Source organism: Dermacentor albipictus, chromosome 1 (assembly GCF_038994185.2).
Source record: "Dermacentor albipictus isolate Rhodes 1998 colony chromosome 1, USDA_Dalb.pri_finalv2, whole genome shotgun sequence".
Taxonomy (NCBI): Eukaryota; Metazoa; Arthropoda; class Arachnida; order Ixodida; family Ixodidae; genus Dermacentor; species Dermacentor albipictus.
In genome coordinates, this window is record NC_091821.1 from 499,146,954 (window position 1) to 499,165,177 (window position 18,224).

The following is an 18,224-nucleotide window of genomic DNA, read 5'->3' on the forward strand; positions in this document are numbered from 1 at the left end:
CTCTGTATTCCTTTGTGGCAGCAGGGAAATTTCATTATATTGTAATTGTTCATAAGCACTTTGTTATATTGAGGTTCAAAACACATGGTGTTCTATGGACAAAAAGTTATAAAAGGTCAAACACTTCGATATATCGAGAATTTCATTATTTCTAGTTTCAACTGTACATGTAAAATACAGAAATGCTCTCATGAGACAACCGCTGGACCGATTTGAATGAAATTTGTTGCATTTGAAAGAGAAAGTTAATTTCTGGTGGCTCTAGCAAGGAGAATTTTAATTTAGGCTCTTTTTTAGAGCCTGGAATGTTTTACAAAAGTTGCTGAAAAATAGTAAGCTTATATAGTATAGAAGCACAAAGTTTACATATCCATAACTCTGCACCAGAAAGAGATATTGCAGTTCTGTATGGTGCATCTGTTAGAGCATCTGAAACAGGCAAATTTTATAAATCAATTTATAACTTAAATACATTTGTTACAATGTTTATGAATGTCTTGCAAAAGTCCTAATTGCAAATTTATAGTGGTATATTTCAGAGTGGTGTATACTACATCAATTTTGTCCGCTTTAGCTGTAATATTAGGTGCAGTTTACTTAATTGTTATGTTATTTTTTATTACTGAGATGCCGAGTCATAAACTTGATACTAGTTGAGTTTCTTAAATTAGGCAATTTTCCAAGCATTTTTTTAAAAGTTTCAATGGCCTTAAAGAAAAATTTGCTTTCCATAGGATTAGAATAAACGTAATCAAAACATCCCCACTGCTTTATCTTAAGGGTCAACTGTAAGAAAATTTTAGACCACGTAAAAGCCTAATTTCATATCATTTGGACAAAACAGTAGTCTCAGTGGAAAATTTTACACTTGAAATGCGAGTGGGTGCATTACAATATGCTCGCAAACGTTGATGTCTTTCATGGTGAAACTGGAAAAAAAAAAGGAAAAGTACCGCCATTACCACTCGCTGGAAGTGATGTATGACTTAGACTATTGATAACCGGTGCCCTTGTTGTTTGCTTCCCTTGCTTGTACCATTCCCGTGTTTCAGCGAACAGATCCCACATGTCTGCTAGCCACTGAGTTAGTATACTCTCTCTGCTAGCTGTTTTGTGCATTGCGTGCATGCCATTGCACACCCTTGATGTGCTTTTAACACAAAGCATTCTTTTTCGAGTCAACCCGATTGTTTCTACGCGGTATACGTTCAACGAGCAGAGCCTTGATGCATTCCGTCTACCCTCGGAGATGAGTGCATGGGGTGACTAAGCTAAAGGCGCAGATATAGACTGGCGTAACATAGATGCGATTCACACGCGGTGCAGTTATGCTACGTCAGCAAAAAATTAGGCACTATAGTCTGGAGTGCCTGGCGTGGGAATAGAATGTGTCCTATCTCAAGCTGGAGCAGCTGAAGCTGAGTGCATCGTGCGTTAGCTTGGCTGACCGGCAGCATGCTGGCATACAATTCAGCTTTACCGAAGCGAGCATGCCGAGTTTGTGCCTTTGACATACAATGAAGTGCGCTTGCTTGCTGCACTGCTACGGGCCACATTAATTGCGCTGAACTATACAGAGGGCAAAATTTTAGCGATCCTAGCATCTCCAACATGATGTATCTGACAGTGTGCCGGCCACTGCCGGGCACGCTGGAAACAGCAGACTATATTCGCACGTTTAATCTTGACTACCTTAGACCGAGTCGACCGAGTAGACAACTACCGCCATCCGTAGTAAAGGATGAGAAGTAGCTGAGGCTCGGTGCAAACTGTGCGTGAAGCCACGACCGGAGTCCAGCCGTGATAAAGTTTTGCCCATTTTGCCTCTGGTGGCATTGCATTTGAGTGTCGTTTGCTGCCACATCTACACTATGGCCACCACATTGCGTTCTCCTTCGTGGCAAATGCAGCATGTGGTTCCTGCTGACAGTCTTTCTGGCACTGTGTCAGAAAGGCTGTCCTTTGTCTGCTTCAACGCTTTTGATGTAGAGACACATGTTCCGAAAATGATGCACTACCTGAAATGATTGCTCAAGAATATTGCCCCTGAATACAACTTACCTTTGCTTTTTGTGTGCCATCGCAGCTTATAGTACTTATAGTAATCCCGAGAGAGCGTTTGGCATGCAGGTCTTCCACGGGTAAGGGACTGTGCTCATGAAATGTAGCCTGTGCAGCTTCGTCGAGTGCAGTTCACATGCTTTATGCGCGTTGGCTGGTCTTTGGCACTTGCCTGCTGCAGCAATGTGCACACTTGCACTCTGAAAGCTGGAACTGGAAATGTATGTTCTGCCTTCGTTTGCGTGACGTCTTGTACTGCACAGCCATTGCTCGTGTTCGATTATGTGGTCCAGCACCCAATGGCCACGCAGCCCGTCTCCATTCTTGGAACAACTCAAATCATGTGCACAATGATAAAGCATGCCGAGAGAGAGACCCGTCAACTTGCAAATGGTGAGCGAGCGATGCGCCTGTGCGCCTAGGCTGAACTGAGAGATCAGCAGTCATGTACGGTTCTGGGACGTTTGCCATATCGGCATCACTACCGCTCAGCGCCAGGTGTACGCATCGTCTGCTTAGGCACTATTTAAAGGCTAAGTATAGGAAAATTAGACACTTACCAGCCCTGTGGCTTTGCCAGGATTACTTTGATAGTATGCATTTATAGTCAACTTAATCCAAGTGAAATTTTGTTGCAGTTAGCCTGAAGGCCGAAATTCAACTGAAAGACCATAACTTTTTGGGTGTCGCAGAGCTGGAATCCCTACGAGCCGAGCTGGCTGCTGAGTGTTCCCGTCTGTGGGAGGCACACGAGGAAGAGCAGCGGGTCCAGCGAGCCGAGGCCGATGCCAAGCTGCAGCGGGAGGGGGCCTTCTGGAAGGCCAAGGTGTGTGTGTGTGGGTGTGTGGAGCTCGCAGTGGCAGCCCTAGCAGGAGTGAACTTACTTCGAATTCTCTTGTTATCGAGTCCCATTATGTTGTCACAGTATATTTACTGTGCACAAGTAGAAACAGTATAAAAAAGAACAAATGGAAAAAAATCTGTGTTTATTGCGCCAGCTTATGAGACAAAGCTGCACTAACAATGTTGCACAATTGACTGCAGCAAGCTCAGTCAGTGATTGCCAAATCGAATCCCACTGCTTGAGCCTGGCTGCTGCTATCTATACATAATTAAAAGCACATTTTGTAGTAGTCGTTGGTGCATGCATCAGTCCGACAATATACTGTAACATGTCAAATGGGCATACCAACTGTTAATGATAGGCCCATTTTCCTACTCGAAGCGATGAAGGTTGCAATGCTTCTGATAAAGCAAGCTTGTTTTGCTTGAGTGTTAGCATAATAGCAGTGATACTCGAGTAAATGTCATTACTTGCTAGAAGCAAAAGAACACACGTGCAGCATTGTCGAGATTGAATTGTAGGTGTCTTTGTGCTGAGATTTGGTGACAGCACATCGGTGATGTTTCATATTGAAGGCATCGCTACGAACCTCATTGCCACTGTTCTCATACATTGTCTGTCCTTAGATTAACGAGGACTACTGGTTCGTCATGTGTGTTACTCAATCATGACAACATCTTTCTTTAAAAAATTAAGAAATGTCAACAGCTCAGTCTGCATGTAAATGTGTGACCCCATGCAAGCACAAAAAATAGATGGAAATTGAAACTTGAGAAAACGGCAGTGTTGTTCACTGGTGTCATAAGTGGCGAAGTGGGGACCTTATGATAGTGCAGAAATACCAGCAAAAAGACAATGTTAAAGATCGTAGCAATAAAGGAGTAAAAGATTTGGGGAGATGGGCGTTACTTACTGCAGCATCGTAGCAGCAAATGACTGCGAGTGTTGCATAACTCTTTCCTCTTATTCGCTGGCTTATCACTGCCTTGTGCAATGGGAAGCAGCATACTGTGAGGTCTTTGCACCACTTCCTGTTCGCCTTGAATGAATGAGGCAGTTAAGAAGTGGTTGTTATATCGGTAGTTTGTTTTACCTGGGGCTGCCTTTCAAATGCATATAAAGCAATGACATTGTACATAGCTGGGCGTAGCAGTTGAAAAACCACTTCTTTATTAGGAGAATTGGGTAATGATTGCCTGTTTTTACATGACGACTGTATTTTATACTGATCAATTTCATTTTTCATTCTTGCCAGTCTTACGAGTGGCTCAGATGACCCCAGCACTCACACCAAGCAGCCAATTCTGGTCGTAACAGTGGCGCGCCAGTGTGTTAGATCACCGTGCTCACCGCACTGTGTGGTGGTGTTTCAGACAATGAGGAAGGGTGAAAAGAAAGGAAAACTAAATGCATAATAAAAAAATATGGCCCCTGTAGTGTGCATGACAGCCTTTCCTTGTTGTCCAGGTAGTGCCTGTGTTCCCAGAGGAGCACATATTCATTGCCATTGAGGTTCACTGATGTCGTTATCTTGACTATCTTCATCCTTTCCGTCAACCTAATGAACAGACATCCTTGTGTCCTGCCCATTTTCCCCATGAGCCGATCGGGGTACAGCTGATGTGCACCTCTGGATGCTTCTCTTTTTCATTGCTCTTCTTTATCCTGTCCCATTTATTTTCACACCCTCTGCAGAAGGTGCCTGGGAAGAAAATTACTTTGAAACATTACTGGAGCTCTGGGGAAGCTATAATGCTTTATTTTTTTCTTGCTCACACATTTTTTCTTTCTTATTGTAAGCAGCATTAGAGCGTTTGCTGTGACAATACTGTTACAGGCAGAAGAGAGGTTTAGAACATATTTACAGGGTATTTACAAAGTGTTCACTGGCATACAAGATGGAAACCAGTCCACGCGACATCAGCGAGCGTCATCTCTTACTGTGCTTGGTAACATGGCCCCCGGCGTCGAAGGCACCGTCCCGGTGCTTGCTAGATTGTCTGAGTGGTATCACTTGTGGCAGGTGATAGGAACAACATCGGTGGAAGGTTAAGACATGGTAGGATCAAGAGGCGTGATTTCATACGTGATGGTGGTCACTTGCTGCAAGGCAAGGCATGGTACAGGCCAGAGTAAGGCAAAATCAACTTTTCACAAAGGCCAACTCACCGTGATGGTGTCCAATAAAAAAAAAAACCATTTCACCAGGATTGACGTGGGCATCGCAGTGGCAGGCATTCTAGAAGTGTCATTGCTTTTCCTGTAAAGCAGTAATTCACAGGCGGGCAATCTGGTGTGCCTCTACAGCTCTGAAGATGGCGCTGCAGGCATGTTCTGACGTGTCAAGGACGGCGGGAAGGAGCATGTCAAATGGCAACGTGGGCTTTCTTCTGTGCAAGAGCTAACATGGGAGAAGACCCTGCAGGTTCATGACAGGAGGAATTATAAGCAAATGTTACGAAGGGCAGAGTGACATCCCAGTCATGAAGGTTAGCAGAAACATACATTGCAAGCATGTCTTTGATAGTTCTATTAAGATGCTCTTTGAGGGCGTTGGTCTGAGGGTGCTATGTTGTGGCTTCGACGGGGCGGCCGGACGGAAGGGTTACGGCATGAGGCCTAACAGCCTGGGCGCGTAGCGCCGCAAGATAAGAGCCGGACTACTCCGGTCGGGGACGAGACGAAGAATGCCTGTTAATTTCTGAGGAGGCAACTTACAGCGTTTGGCGCTGAGTGGCGCCCTGATGTAAAGATGCAAAACCGAAACCAGAAGTTACGGATACCACATCACCTCTCCCTTGAAAGGAAAAAATGATCTACTCGCTCTCCTCGCAACAAAAGTGAGTCACGAGACAAAGAACACATGTTAGTACTGTAATACACGTGATTAGTGATACATCTTTATACAATATAAAATGATCTCTGGCTTCCCCATTCAAAAAAACGCACATGAACACTGAATATGAGTTATTGCAGTCCAGATCTGCAGTTCCAGTTCCCGTCTTGGGAGGACGATGAGATGCAGCTTTGCACACACAGATACATAAATATACAGTAACAAACATGAAAAAAAAAATACTTTTGGCGTTAAGGGCCGAATTCGCATGGGAGGGTTGAAACCTCTGTAGACCTAAGGCAACAAGCTACTTGGAAACATAATCCTTAAATTGTTCCGGAGGTTGTCTATGGCGTGTAGACCTACGGAGGACTGGTTCAAGTTGTAGAGGAGGAACAGCAGAAGTGTCACTCGTACTGGGGCTAGAAGGTGTGTCAGAGACCTGAGTGCCTTCAGGGGCAGTGTCTTGGGGAGGAGTGTCGCACGGACGTTGAGGAGATTTTGGGGCATGACGACGATCCATGTACATCTGAACACTTCTGGCGTAAGAGCCGAATTTGCGTGCAATCACCTCCTTAATGATCTGGAAGCTATACTCGGTATCCTGATCCCAGACAAACGGTTGTCCTTGCTTTAACAGTTTCTTAAACGGCTCTACCAATTCATCGTACTGCGGGATCAGTTTAGCGTAGTATCGCGTGACACCGAGAAATGAATACAGCGTCTTCTTGTCAGTTGGCTGCGGTGCTTTAACAACTGACTGAACTTTGTTTTCCCCCCGCGAAATACCGTTTGCAGTGCAGACTTGCTCACGGAGAACCTGAGGTAGAGGATGCAGTTTCGCGGAGACTGGTTGCACTGACGCTCGAAGATGAACGTCGTGGATGAAGTCATTTGCAAGTCCCGATTGTCCTGAGTACGGCTGGGCAAACTCCGAGGGAGCGTTATGCGGAAGAGACGGAAACCGAATGCTTGGGTCAGCTGGAACTTCTGACACTTGTTGGCATGCAGCGAAAACAAACTGCGTACGAGCAGGGGACTGTCGATGCTTTCGGTTCCTTGAACGGCAAACTAAACCGAAATGTCCTACTTTTCTGCATGCACAGCAGGAAACGTGCTTGGCTGGACAGCCTGGATCAGATGCGATGTGTTGAGGTGAACCACATCGGTAGCAATAGCCCGCGATGTCTCGACTGGCTTCGCGGAGTTCGGGCCGGGCGCCATGTTGGCCGGCCTCCCCAGGTTGCGACTTTCCGCCATGCCGCCGAGCGCCATCTTGAAGCCGCCGGGTCGAGGGAGAAGGGCGGCGGGAATCGCCATCATGCGCGCCCGGGCGAGGAAGGTGATGGCTGTTGACGCTATCTTGGCGTTGCGCCGAGACACGCTGAACGGACGAGCTGTCGAAGACTTGAAGTTCTCTGTGAACTTGCTGTACGGCTCGTCCGATTTCCTGGGCCTTCTTCAGCGTGAGGGACGCTCCCTCGTAAAGTAACCTTTCTCTAATTCTTGTTGATGCGACGCCTTGGAGGATTTGGTCGCGAAGGGACTCGTCGTGCCAAGCGCCGAACCCACAAGCAGGCGCTAGCCTTTGTAGCGCGGTGACGAAGTCCTGGAAGGTTTCTCCGGGTAGTTGCTTCCTTTCCCGGAAGATAATACTGTGCACCAGGGGGTTGGTGCTTTCTTCGTAGTGCTGGTCGAAGATGCGGAGAACGTCTTCGAACGTAGTAGCCGTCTGGTCCGCTTGCGATGCGAGGTCGTAGTAGAGACGCTGCCCCTCGAAGCCTAAGTTGCTCAGTAAAATGGCTTTCTTCCTCTCGTCTTGTAGTGCCTCGCCTCTGGTTGCTTCGAGAAACGTGCGAAAGTACCGTTTCCACGTGAGCCACGGTACCTCAGGAGTGCCGGGTAGCGCCAGGAAAGGCGGCATGTAGGGTACGAACGCCATGCCGGGCACCGAAAACAAAGGCGGAGAAGTTGCAGTTGACGGAGGAGACGTAGCTGCGGAGTCTTGCATGCCGGAAGCAGGAGGAGGAGCAGAAGTACGGCAAGGGCACGTAGGAAGCAGAGCAATGGTTTACCTCGTCGCCAGTTTGTTGTGGCTTCGACGGGGCGGCCGGACGGAAGGGTTACGGCATGAGGCCTAACGGCCTGGGCGCGCAGTGCCGCAAGATAAGAGCTGGACTACTCCGGTCGGGGACCAGATGAAGAATGCCTGTTTATTTCTGAGGAGGCAACTTGCAGCGTTTGGCGCTTAGTGGCGCCCTGATGTAAAGACGCAAAACCGAAACCAGAAGTTACGGATACCACATGCTACACCGTAGTCAGCTTGTGTTTTGTAGCGCAGGAGTGCAAGAGGTCCTGCACAACATTTGATATGAAATAATGGCCCAGGTCTGTAGGAAGCTGTTGAGGAGTGCCATGGTGAAGTACAGTCGAATCTTGTTAATTTAAACACACTTAACTTGAACTTCCAGTTATTTAAACTGACGCTGTGGTCCCGCTAAAGTGATATGTATTCCAATAGGCGAAAATGCCCGGTAATTCGAATGCATAAGCATTTGTGACGATTAATTCAAACATGCCGCACTCTGATAATGCTTTTAGCTGCATGCCAAATCATGTGGTGGCGCCTCCGACCACCATTGCTCTGACTCGCCATAGAGGAAAAACTTAAAAGAGATCCCTCAACATCACGTGTAAGGAAAAAAAGAACTCTGGCAGAGATTTCACCCTCTCTCAAATGGCAAGGTTGCCGTTTGTGCGTCGTGCCATAATGCCCCAGCCACACGAGTGGCAAAACACGTGCCGTGGGAGAGATTGGTCCTACGCCGATTTTTGGTTGGCTTGGTTTGGTCTCGTTTGCACTTCTTTATTTACAATGATGAGTCTAAACCGAGATCTCCTGATGGAAAGGTTGTTTGAGGGAATGTGCCATGTCTGATTCTGTATGACAAGACAGACCCTGAATGCAAGGACGTGAAGGCGACACCCAGTACCTCATTCTCCTTGTCTTTTGAATGCGGCAATGCCGCAACACGAGGGAGCTCACCCACATGATTATGATCAGTGGCAATGACTTGGCAATGACTTGGCAATGAATGGCAATGATCAGTGGCAATGACTGATCTTGATAAGACATCACTCGCATTGAGAACGCAGGACAATGAACGTGAACACAGCACCAATCTGTCAGCAGACAAAGTAAAGAGTGCGCGAGCACGCAGAGGGAAGCCGCGGTGGAGGCCCAGTCCAGCCCCGGCAACTCCGCTACTTCAGTGGCAGTCGTAGATGGCAGATATAATTAGCCATTGCACTAATTCCGCTTTCCCGCCATCCATCAAGCTGGCGGGAAAGCAAATCTGCTTCCCTTCTGCCCTTCCTCGCAACTATGCTCCCCTCGCCCTCCCTCTCGACACCCTCGCAACTCCCTCAGCTTTGACCGTCTCCGCATGCGCGTGCCTCCGCACCAGCGCCGCCGGCGCTGTGGCCCGGCACCAGCTTAGCCCGCTCCCTGAAGTTTTGTTTTCTGCCATTATCGGAAAGCAAGCGTTGGCCGGCGTGGGCAGTTTCATGGTCCTCATCCGCTTGTGCTTGCGCGCTGCGATATTCCACGATTCGCACCGTTCGTGCATCATGCTATGGTGCACAAATACTTCAAGAACAAGACCTTATTTTAATTTGAACTTCTTTTAACTCAAATGAATTTTTGGGCCCATTCGAGTTCGAATTATCAAGTTTCGACTGTATAATGTCTTTGAGGACAAAGTCGGCAACGTCGGTTACACAGCTTGTTGGGAAAGCCCAAGTGATCGCCTACTGGGTTGTGTGGTCGGTAGCGACGGCTATCCACTTATTTCTGCAGGCAGGTTAGAGGAAAGGGCCGAGAAGGTCAAGACCAAACCTAAAGAACAGCTCTGATTGTACGTCAAAGGACTGAAGGCAACCAGCTGGGAGCACTGCTGGTTTCTTGTGTGCTGGCATTGCTCACAAGAAGCGATGTAATGGCAGATGGAAGAGTAAATACCGGGCCAAAAGAAGCGATGTCGAACACTGTCATACAACCTAGAGTCTGCAAGGTGACCTGCGGTAGGAACATTGCGTAGCTGTGTGAGGACAGTTTGACACATATCTGTGGGAATAACCAAGAGCAGTTCGGGACCGTCAGGGTGCATGTTGTAACAGTACAAGACTCCATCCTGCAGCATAAACATGCACAGGAAAGGGGAACGTGTCCCAGAAGTCAGCTGGAGAATGATGTCTGGCAAGTAGGGGTCATGGCATTTCTCATCTCCGATGGTCAGAAGTGCAGTAAGCGACAGCACACAGGTATACTCGCAGCTGTTGGGAAGCTCCGGTGGGTCTACTGAATGACGCGACAAGCAATCAATGTCTTCATTCAATTGGCCACTCTTATGCACAAATGTGTGCGAGTTCTTTTGGAGTCGTAAAGCTCGCCGACCGAGATGTCCAATAGGATCCTTTAGGGATGAAAGCCATCATAAGGCATAACAGTCGGGGATAACTGTGAATGGCCGGCCGTACCAGTAGGGGCAAAATTTGCCCTCTGCCCAAATGAGGGCAAAGCACTCGTGTTCAGTAATGGAGTAATTACACTCTGCTTTTGACAGCAGATGGCTAGTGTATGCAATAACACGGTCACAACCTTGCTGGCGCTGAGCCACAACAGCACCGATTCCATGACCGCTGGCATCGGTGCGCACTTCTGTTAGGGCGGTCTCGTCAAAGTGGGCAAGAACTGGTGGTGAAGTGAGCTACCTGGTAAGCTCAGCGAATGCAGTAGCTTGTTCCAGACCTCAGACAAAAGCCGTGTCTTCCTTGAGAAGTTCTGTGAGAAGCACGCAACGTTAGCAAAATTGTGTATGAACCGGTGGAAGTATGAGCAGAGGACCACAAAGCTTTGAACGTCATTGGCACAGGTTGGCACGGAACGTCATTGGCACGGGGAAATTTTTTAGAGCACGAACTTTCTCAGGATCAGGACGGATGCTGGAAGAAACGACGAGGTGTCCGAGCACAGTAAGTTGCCGGGGGCCAAAGCAACATTTCGATGAATTGAACTGAAGCCCAATCTTATGGAAAACAGTTAGAATTGTCGAAAGGTGATCGAGGTACGTGGCAAAATTTGGTGAAAGTGCAGTAATATAATTGAGGTAGCACAGGCAGATTGATCACTTAAAACCGAAAAGGAGAGCATCCATCATGTGTTCCAATGTAGCCAGTGCTTTACATAACCCAAATGGCATCACATTAACCGTTTGAGGGTCGATTTTTTTCACCATATGCGACCACCCAGCGTCGATTTTTTTCTATTGCAGATTTCAATATTTCTTAGGTACTTATTTCGAAAAAAATTTACCGCAATTTTTCTAGGGTGATCGTAAAGTGAGAAAAATATATTTTGCGTTGGTATATATGTACTCTTCATTCATGAATAACAACAATAAAAAAAAGGAAATAAACTTATATGAATAAAAAATTTGATGCATTTCTATAGACCGTTTTTTCGTAGGCGCCGCCATATTGTGAACACAGTGGCGCTGCCTGTGAGCAGCGCCATACTGGCTTGGGTGAAAGCGGTTTTTTGCATGGCAGGTATAGGCTCGGCGGTAGGTTTTGGCGTTTGTTTTCACGGTCGTGCGTTCTGTTTAGTATGGCGTGCGTCTTCTACGTGGTAAACGGTTCTGTGGGACGTGCTGAAGTGGCTTAAGGCGTCATGGTCGGAATTTCTGCTGGCGTTGAGGTGGACCAAACACACAGCGCGATGTGGGCGCGCATATTTGAGCCTACGATCAGCCTCGGAGATCAATTGTGTATTTCTGCATGTTGCAATCACTAATGTGACCTTATTGCAGTATTATCCTCTATTTCTAAGCTGTGGTTTAGGAGCCATGAAACATACTCGACGATCGTAACAGCGTGGGTACCATTCTGCTACGATAGGAGCTGTGATGTTATACTTTGACAAGCGTTCAAACTGATCGCTGCAGGTTACATTGTGTGACTACTTGTGTCGATAGATGAGGTTTCCGCCCCTAAATAAAGTAGTTTTGGCAAGTAATAGCAGCATACCTTAGAGTCTGAATTAAGCTTGTCCAGCAAAGGGACTGTTTAAGAACAGCGCGAGCGTCCTAAGCAGTGGTAGGTGCTGGATTACAGATATCTTCGTTCTATATACCACATGGTCCAAGCATACCGCATCAGCGGCGATATATTTATGAACATTGTGCGGTGTGACTGTGCGAGGTCGTATTGCGGCGTTAGCCCGTTTTCTCTTGCTTTTTCGAGAAAGAGGATGATAACCGAATTTTTATTTTGTCGGTTGTGTTCGTTCCGTTCTCTACGACGCACTCACACGTATTACGGAAATTTTGTCCTCAAAAGTAGGCATCGCATTCTTTTTATGCGATCCCTCTCATATATTATGGCTGTATACAGGCCAAAAAGGCAACGCCGAAGCGCACAGCTCACATATGTATCGTGCTGGTTCACCAAGCGCAGTGATCGCTGGTTTGACCAGCACCATCGGCCTCATGCAGGAAGGCTAGCGTAGGCATATGGTAATTTGAAGCCTACTAGACTTGAAATGCGCGAGAACAATGCCGTTGCATCACAAATATTTGATAGCGCCTGCCGCTTAGATGTTTCGTGGTTGCTTTAGGTTGGCTTTGCACGAGGATGCGCTCTTATGCTTTATGTCTTACTCTCTACGCCAAGCGATCAGATAATGAGCAGATTTACTATTTCATGCTGCTAATACAGACACCGGTTTTCTTTGCTGAATTAATACCAGTATAAGCAAAATAGTTCACAACACATACACACCGCGACTGATAATATGCGTACACCGCGGCTGATATAGCGCGTCACATTTTTGCGCCCCCAAGAGATATTTCCGCCTACTGTAGTTACCGATGCACCAAAAAGCTGCCCTGATGACCTTATATGAACGGACATCGCATAAATTTCACAAAGTACGATCTAAAACATCTCGAAATCGTTCCGCAGCATATGACAGCAATACTTTCCAGCAGCGCCGCGCCGTATCGCCCAAGCCAGAGAGGAGGAAAGGCTCTCCACGCGCCCTATCCTCCTCGCTCTATGAAAAGGTCTATACACGTATACATATACAGGCCTTGAATATGTGCACACAAGAATATTTTGCAAGACTCAAATGTTCCTATTCTTCCACTAATATCTAATATGTGCATCCATAACATAATTGAACTGCGTGGGTGTGCGCACTCAAGAAAACTGTGTGGTTGTGTGCCGATCAAAAAAGCAAGTGTGACAAACGTTCACTGATCTTCATCTTATCGCCAAGCAGAGGCAATGAGTGTTCGCGAGTGTCAAAAAAAAAAAAAAAGCAATGGAAGCGCATGCACGGCAGCACCCTTCCTATGCGCACTCCTGTGAGCACAAAACGAGCAAGAGATAGGCGGTCGCCCTTTGAGCGATTAGTAACGAGATAGCCAACAGTTTTGCAAACGCAAGAAGCCGAAACCACCCGCGGAACAAAACCCGAACCGCCGCCCGCCAACGCGTGTGCCAATGTGCGAGCAGTAGTATATAGACGCGCGGGAGCAAACTATCGCTAAAACAAACCATGCAACAAAAACCAAGAGAGGGAGGCACACAAAAAAAATTGCCTCTATTCCCACATAGTGGCAGCACATGACAGAAAAGAAAAAGTTGGGAAATTAGCGTGCTTTTTAAACGTACAGACGGCGCCGTAACTATACAGCATCGACCATTTTTGGACTTGTTCGCGGTGCTGTATATTTACGTCATTGACCCTCAAAGGGTTAAACTGATAGAGGCCATCAGGTGTAACAAAAGCGGTCTTCTCATGGTCCATGTCATCTACTGCACTCTGTCAGTACCCACAGTGAAAGTCTATTGAAGAAAAATATTTTGAGCCATATAAACAATCAAGGGCGTCTTCTATCTGTGGCAGTGAATACATGTCTTTTTTTGTTACTTTGTTGAGATGGCGATAGTTCACAAAGAAGCGCCAGCTGTCATCCTTCTTTCTGACGAGCATGAATAGGGAAACCGAAGGGCTACGAGAAGGCTCAATAATATGTCGGGCTAGCATCTTGTCGACTTCTTTCTGTATGACAAGGCACTCGGAAAGGGACACACGGTAGTGTTGTCAGTGAACTGGGCTGGCGTCGCCATTGTGTATGCGGTGTTTCATGACCAATTTTTGAGCCAGTGGCTGGTGATAGAGATTGAAAATGTCCCAGTGTGAGGTGAGAAGGCAACGAAGTGCATCCGCATAGTAGGCCGGAAGGTCAGGAGCGATCATTGTCGTAAAATGCTCTAATACTTGGGTTGTTTGAAGCCAGAAGGACAAAGTTTAGGAAAATGCATTTACTAACCATCATTTACATGTTGGCTTAACCGCCCCCCATTGCAGCTCCCTTAGACACTAGCGCTGTAGTTCCCTCTAGCAATTTTTGCAAGAAACTATGGTGCCAAGATCAGGCGCCCCTCTTTGTGTACATTGGAAAAGCCAGGGGTCAGGGTGATTTGCCCACTTTGCGCTCGAAACTAGTGTGGTGCACCACTTGTGCTACAGGTGTCACTGCACGAGTCGGAGGTGCGCGCCGCCCGTGCCCAGGCCTCCCAGCTGCAGGAGCAGCTGCAGGAGGTGCGTGAGCGGCTCGCCCGTGAGCAGGCCTCCCACCGGGCACAGGCGGGCCAGGCGGCACTGCAGCGCACGCAGGACCAGGCCGACTGGCAGCGTCGTCTGCTGCACGAGGGCCAGGATCTACACCAGACGCGGCTGGCCCTGAGTGCAGCGCAGGGCAAGGCCAGTGCACTGGAAGCACACCTGGAGGCAGTCGCAGGTGAGAGACAACCACTGGGCGGACCAGTGGGGAGAGACTGACTGGGTTTACCGAATATCATTGTACAGTTGAACCTCAATATAACGGACATAAATATAAAAAAGTAAATCTAAAATGATGCTTACCGATATCAGCGGGTAATGATGTAGTACAGTGCAGTCCACTTATAATGTTATCAAGAAGAACGAAAAATTCGATCGTTATAACCAATCATCATTATATCTTGACTGCCCTAAAAAAATGAAAAGAAGCTGCCGCACATACCCTCATAGCTCCGAAACCAAATTTGCCACTTACAATAAAAAATTGACATTCTAGAAAACTGGGTATGAAAAATGGAATGTTTATTTATACCTCTAAGCAGCGCGTCAAGCATTGGGTGTGCTGAATAGTCAGATAGCTGCAATTGATTTCGTGAAAGTTTCAGGTTCACAACCGCGGTGTGCTACGTGTCCAGCGGCTGTGCGAACACTGGCGGCTATAATTTAGCATGTGTGCAATCAATGAGTGGCTCTATTGACAGCAGTGCACTTTCCGGGAACATTGGGGTCGGTGTCAAAGGATGGCCGATGTTAGTCCTGTCGGCTCCGTCGCACAGTGCCGCCATCTGTCGCGGCAACGATCGCCCCGTCGGAGAATCTTCGCAGAACAAGGCAGCGCTATCTGCGCTCACAAACTCCGCCATCGAAGCACCACCTATTTTATCGCCAGTAGCGACGTGCTCCCAGAGTTCAGTAATGTCAGTGGGTGGCACCATGTTGGTTTCACACATGGGGGTTTCGCCCTGGCGCACGAACCTGCTGTTTCCGTTTCTTGGCAAGGTCACTGGTTCTAGCCTTCATGATAGTGGCACTCGTGGTTTTCAGAATCGTCGATATTGTTACGTAGGAAGACGCAGATGAAAAGCTATGTACAAGTATATTTACAAGAAAATACGCTGTGCTTGGCCAAGAGGCAACAGCCCGCGCTAGCTTCTGATCGTCGTCATCTTCTTACTGCTCGGCTCTTCGTCATTGGAAATGCTATCCCGTAGCACTACCCCCGGCGGCAAAAACGCCGTCCCGGAGCGACTAAAGGCCGGAGTCTGAAGCAGTGTAGTAAGTCTTGAGCCTACTGACGTGCATGACATCACTAGATGCCAGAGTAGATGACGAGGTTGAGCTCACAGGAGCAATTTCGTACGTCACAGGCGTCACCTGGCGCAGCACGCGATAGAACCCTGTGTATCGTGAAAGGAGCTTTTCTGAAAGTCCGACGTGACGAGAGGGCGACCACAGGAGCACGAGTGCACCGGGTGAAAACTGTACATGACGGTGGCAGGCGTTGTACTGACGCTGCTGCGTAGTTTGCGAGTCTGTCAGTTGAGCATGGGCAAGCTGGCGTGCATGGTCGGCAAAGGTGATGGCGTCGCGTGCATACTCGGTTGTTGAGATCGCAGCAGGAGGAAGCACCGTCTCAAGGGGCAAGGTCGGTTCGCGACCGTAGAGTAGATAAAATGGAGAAAATCTGGTGGTGTCGTGCCGGGAAGAATTATAAGCAAATGTGATGTAAGGAAGGGCAACATCCCAATCGTGGTGGTCCTTCGAAACGTACTTGGACAGCATGTCGGTAATAGTACTGTTTAACCGCTCTGTCAGGCCATTGGTTTGAGGGTGGTATTAGGTAGTCAGCTTGTGTTGAATAGAGCAGGAACGCACAATGTCGGCGATAACTTTCGAGAGGAAGTTATGACCACGGTCAGTAAGCAGCTGTCGCGGGGCGCCATGCACTAAGATAATGTCACGCAAGAGAAAGTCCGCGACGTCAGTGGCGCAACTGGTAGGGAGAGCCCACATGATAGCGTATCGGGTGGCGTAATCAGTTGCGACGGCTACCCATTTGTTCCCAGAGAATGACGTGGGAAAGGGACCGAGGAGGTCTAATCTAACACGAAAGGATGGTTCCACAGGGGCGGTGATCGGCTGGAGATGACCGGAAGGTAGCACCTGAGGTGTTTTCCGACGCTGGCAGGGATCACAGGCATTAGCATAGCGTCGGACGAAGCGAGCGAGACCAGGCCAATAGAAGCGGCAGCGGACGCGGTCGTGCGTGCGGGTTACCCCAAGATGTCCTGCAGTGGGTGCGTCATGCATCTCAAAGAGCACAGTCTGTCGTAGATGTTTTGGCACGACAAGAAGAAGATCCGGGCCATCAGGGAGGAAGTTCCTTCGATACAGAATGCCGCCCTGGAGGACATATCGGTGAACAGATGCGTCGGTAGGTGTAGAGCGCAGACGCTCGATGAGAACTCGCAGCGATAGTTCTCGGTACTGCTCATCGGTAATGTTAGCGAAAGCAGACACAGAGAAAATGCCGTCGGCGGTACTACTGTCGGCATGGTCAGGCTCGTCGACCGGGTAGCAAGACAGGCAGTCAGCGTCCTTGTGTAGTCGGCCAGATTTGTAGGTGACAGAGAACGAATATTCTTGGAGGCGTAAGGCCCAGCGACCAAGTCTTCCTGTAGGGTCTTTTAATGAGTATAACCAGCAAAGCGCGTGATGGTCTGTGACAACGGAAAAGGGTCGGCCATGTAACTATGGGCGGAACTTCGCAACCGTCCAAACTAGGGCCAGACACTCACGCTCAGTGATGGAATAGCTGCGCTTCGCGGGCGAGAGGAGCCTGCTGGCCTAAACGATAACACGGTCGTGGCCAAGCTGGCGTTGTGCCGGTACTGCGCCAATTTCGTAACCGCTGGCATCAGTACGGACTTCGGTAGGCGCAGAAGGATCGAAATGGGCCAGAACGGGAGGCGTTGTGAAAAGGTCGATTAGAAGCGAGAATGCAGAGGCCTCGTTATCGCCCCACTGGAAAGGGGCGTCTTTTTTCAAAAGCTCGGTTAGTGGTCGTGCTATGGCCCCGAAATTTTTCACGAAACGGCGGAAGTACGAGCGAAGGCCGATGAAGCTGCGCACATCCTTGACACACTTTGGAACAGGGAAGTGCGTAACAGCATGGATCTTGCGTGGGTCCGGTTGCACTCCGTTAGCTTCAACGAGATGTCCAAGGATGGTAATCTGGTTACGGCCGAATTGGCATTTCGATGCGTTGAGTTGCAGACCGGCTCGCCGAAAAACGTCCAGGACTGCTGAGAGGCGCTCGAGGTGCGTAGCGAATGTTGGGGAGAATACTATAACGTCGTCCAAGTAGCACAGGCACGTGGACCATTTGAAAACGTGAAGAAGGGAGTCCATCATGCGTTCGAAAGTGGCAGGAGCGTTACATAGACCGAACGGCATCACTTTGAATTGATAAAGACCGTCGGGTGTTACAAAGGCAGTCTTCTCGCAGTCGAGATCGTCCACGGCAGTCTGCCAATAGCCGAAGCGAAGGTCAATACAGGAGAAATAGCAAGCACCGTGGAGGCAGTCAAGGGCGTCATCAATCCGAGGTAGGAGATACACGTCCTTTTTGGTAACCCTGTTAAGGTGCCGATAATCCACGCAAAAGTGCCGTGAGCCATCCTTCTTTTTAAACCAGCACTACAGGTGACGCCCATGGACTACATGACGGTTCAATAATGTTCTTGGCAAGCATTTTGCGAACTTCGGTGTGAATAACTTGATGCTCAGCC

General features: G+C 48.3%; 1 protein-coding gene across 5 annotated transcripts in view; it reads left to right on the forward strand.

The window, feature by feature from the left end:
• Positions 1-18,224, forward strand: part of LOC135920358 (rootletin-like) — a 380,210-nt gene that overhangs the window by 210,962 nt on the left and 151,024 nt on the right. For all 5 annotated transcript variants that reach the window (XM_065454609.2, XM_065454610.2, XM_065454613.2 and 2 more), the window contains 2 exons: positions 2,754-2,887; positions 14,341-14,611. In XM_065454609.2, coding sequence (XP_065310681.1) covers positions 2,754-2,887; positions 14,341-14,611 — 405 coding nt within the window. The remainder of the gene's footprint in view (positions 1-2,753; positions 2,888-14,340; positions 14,612-18,224) is intronic.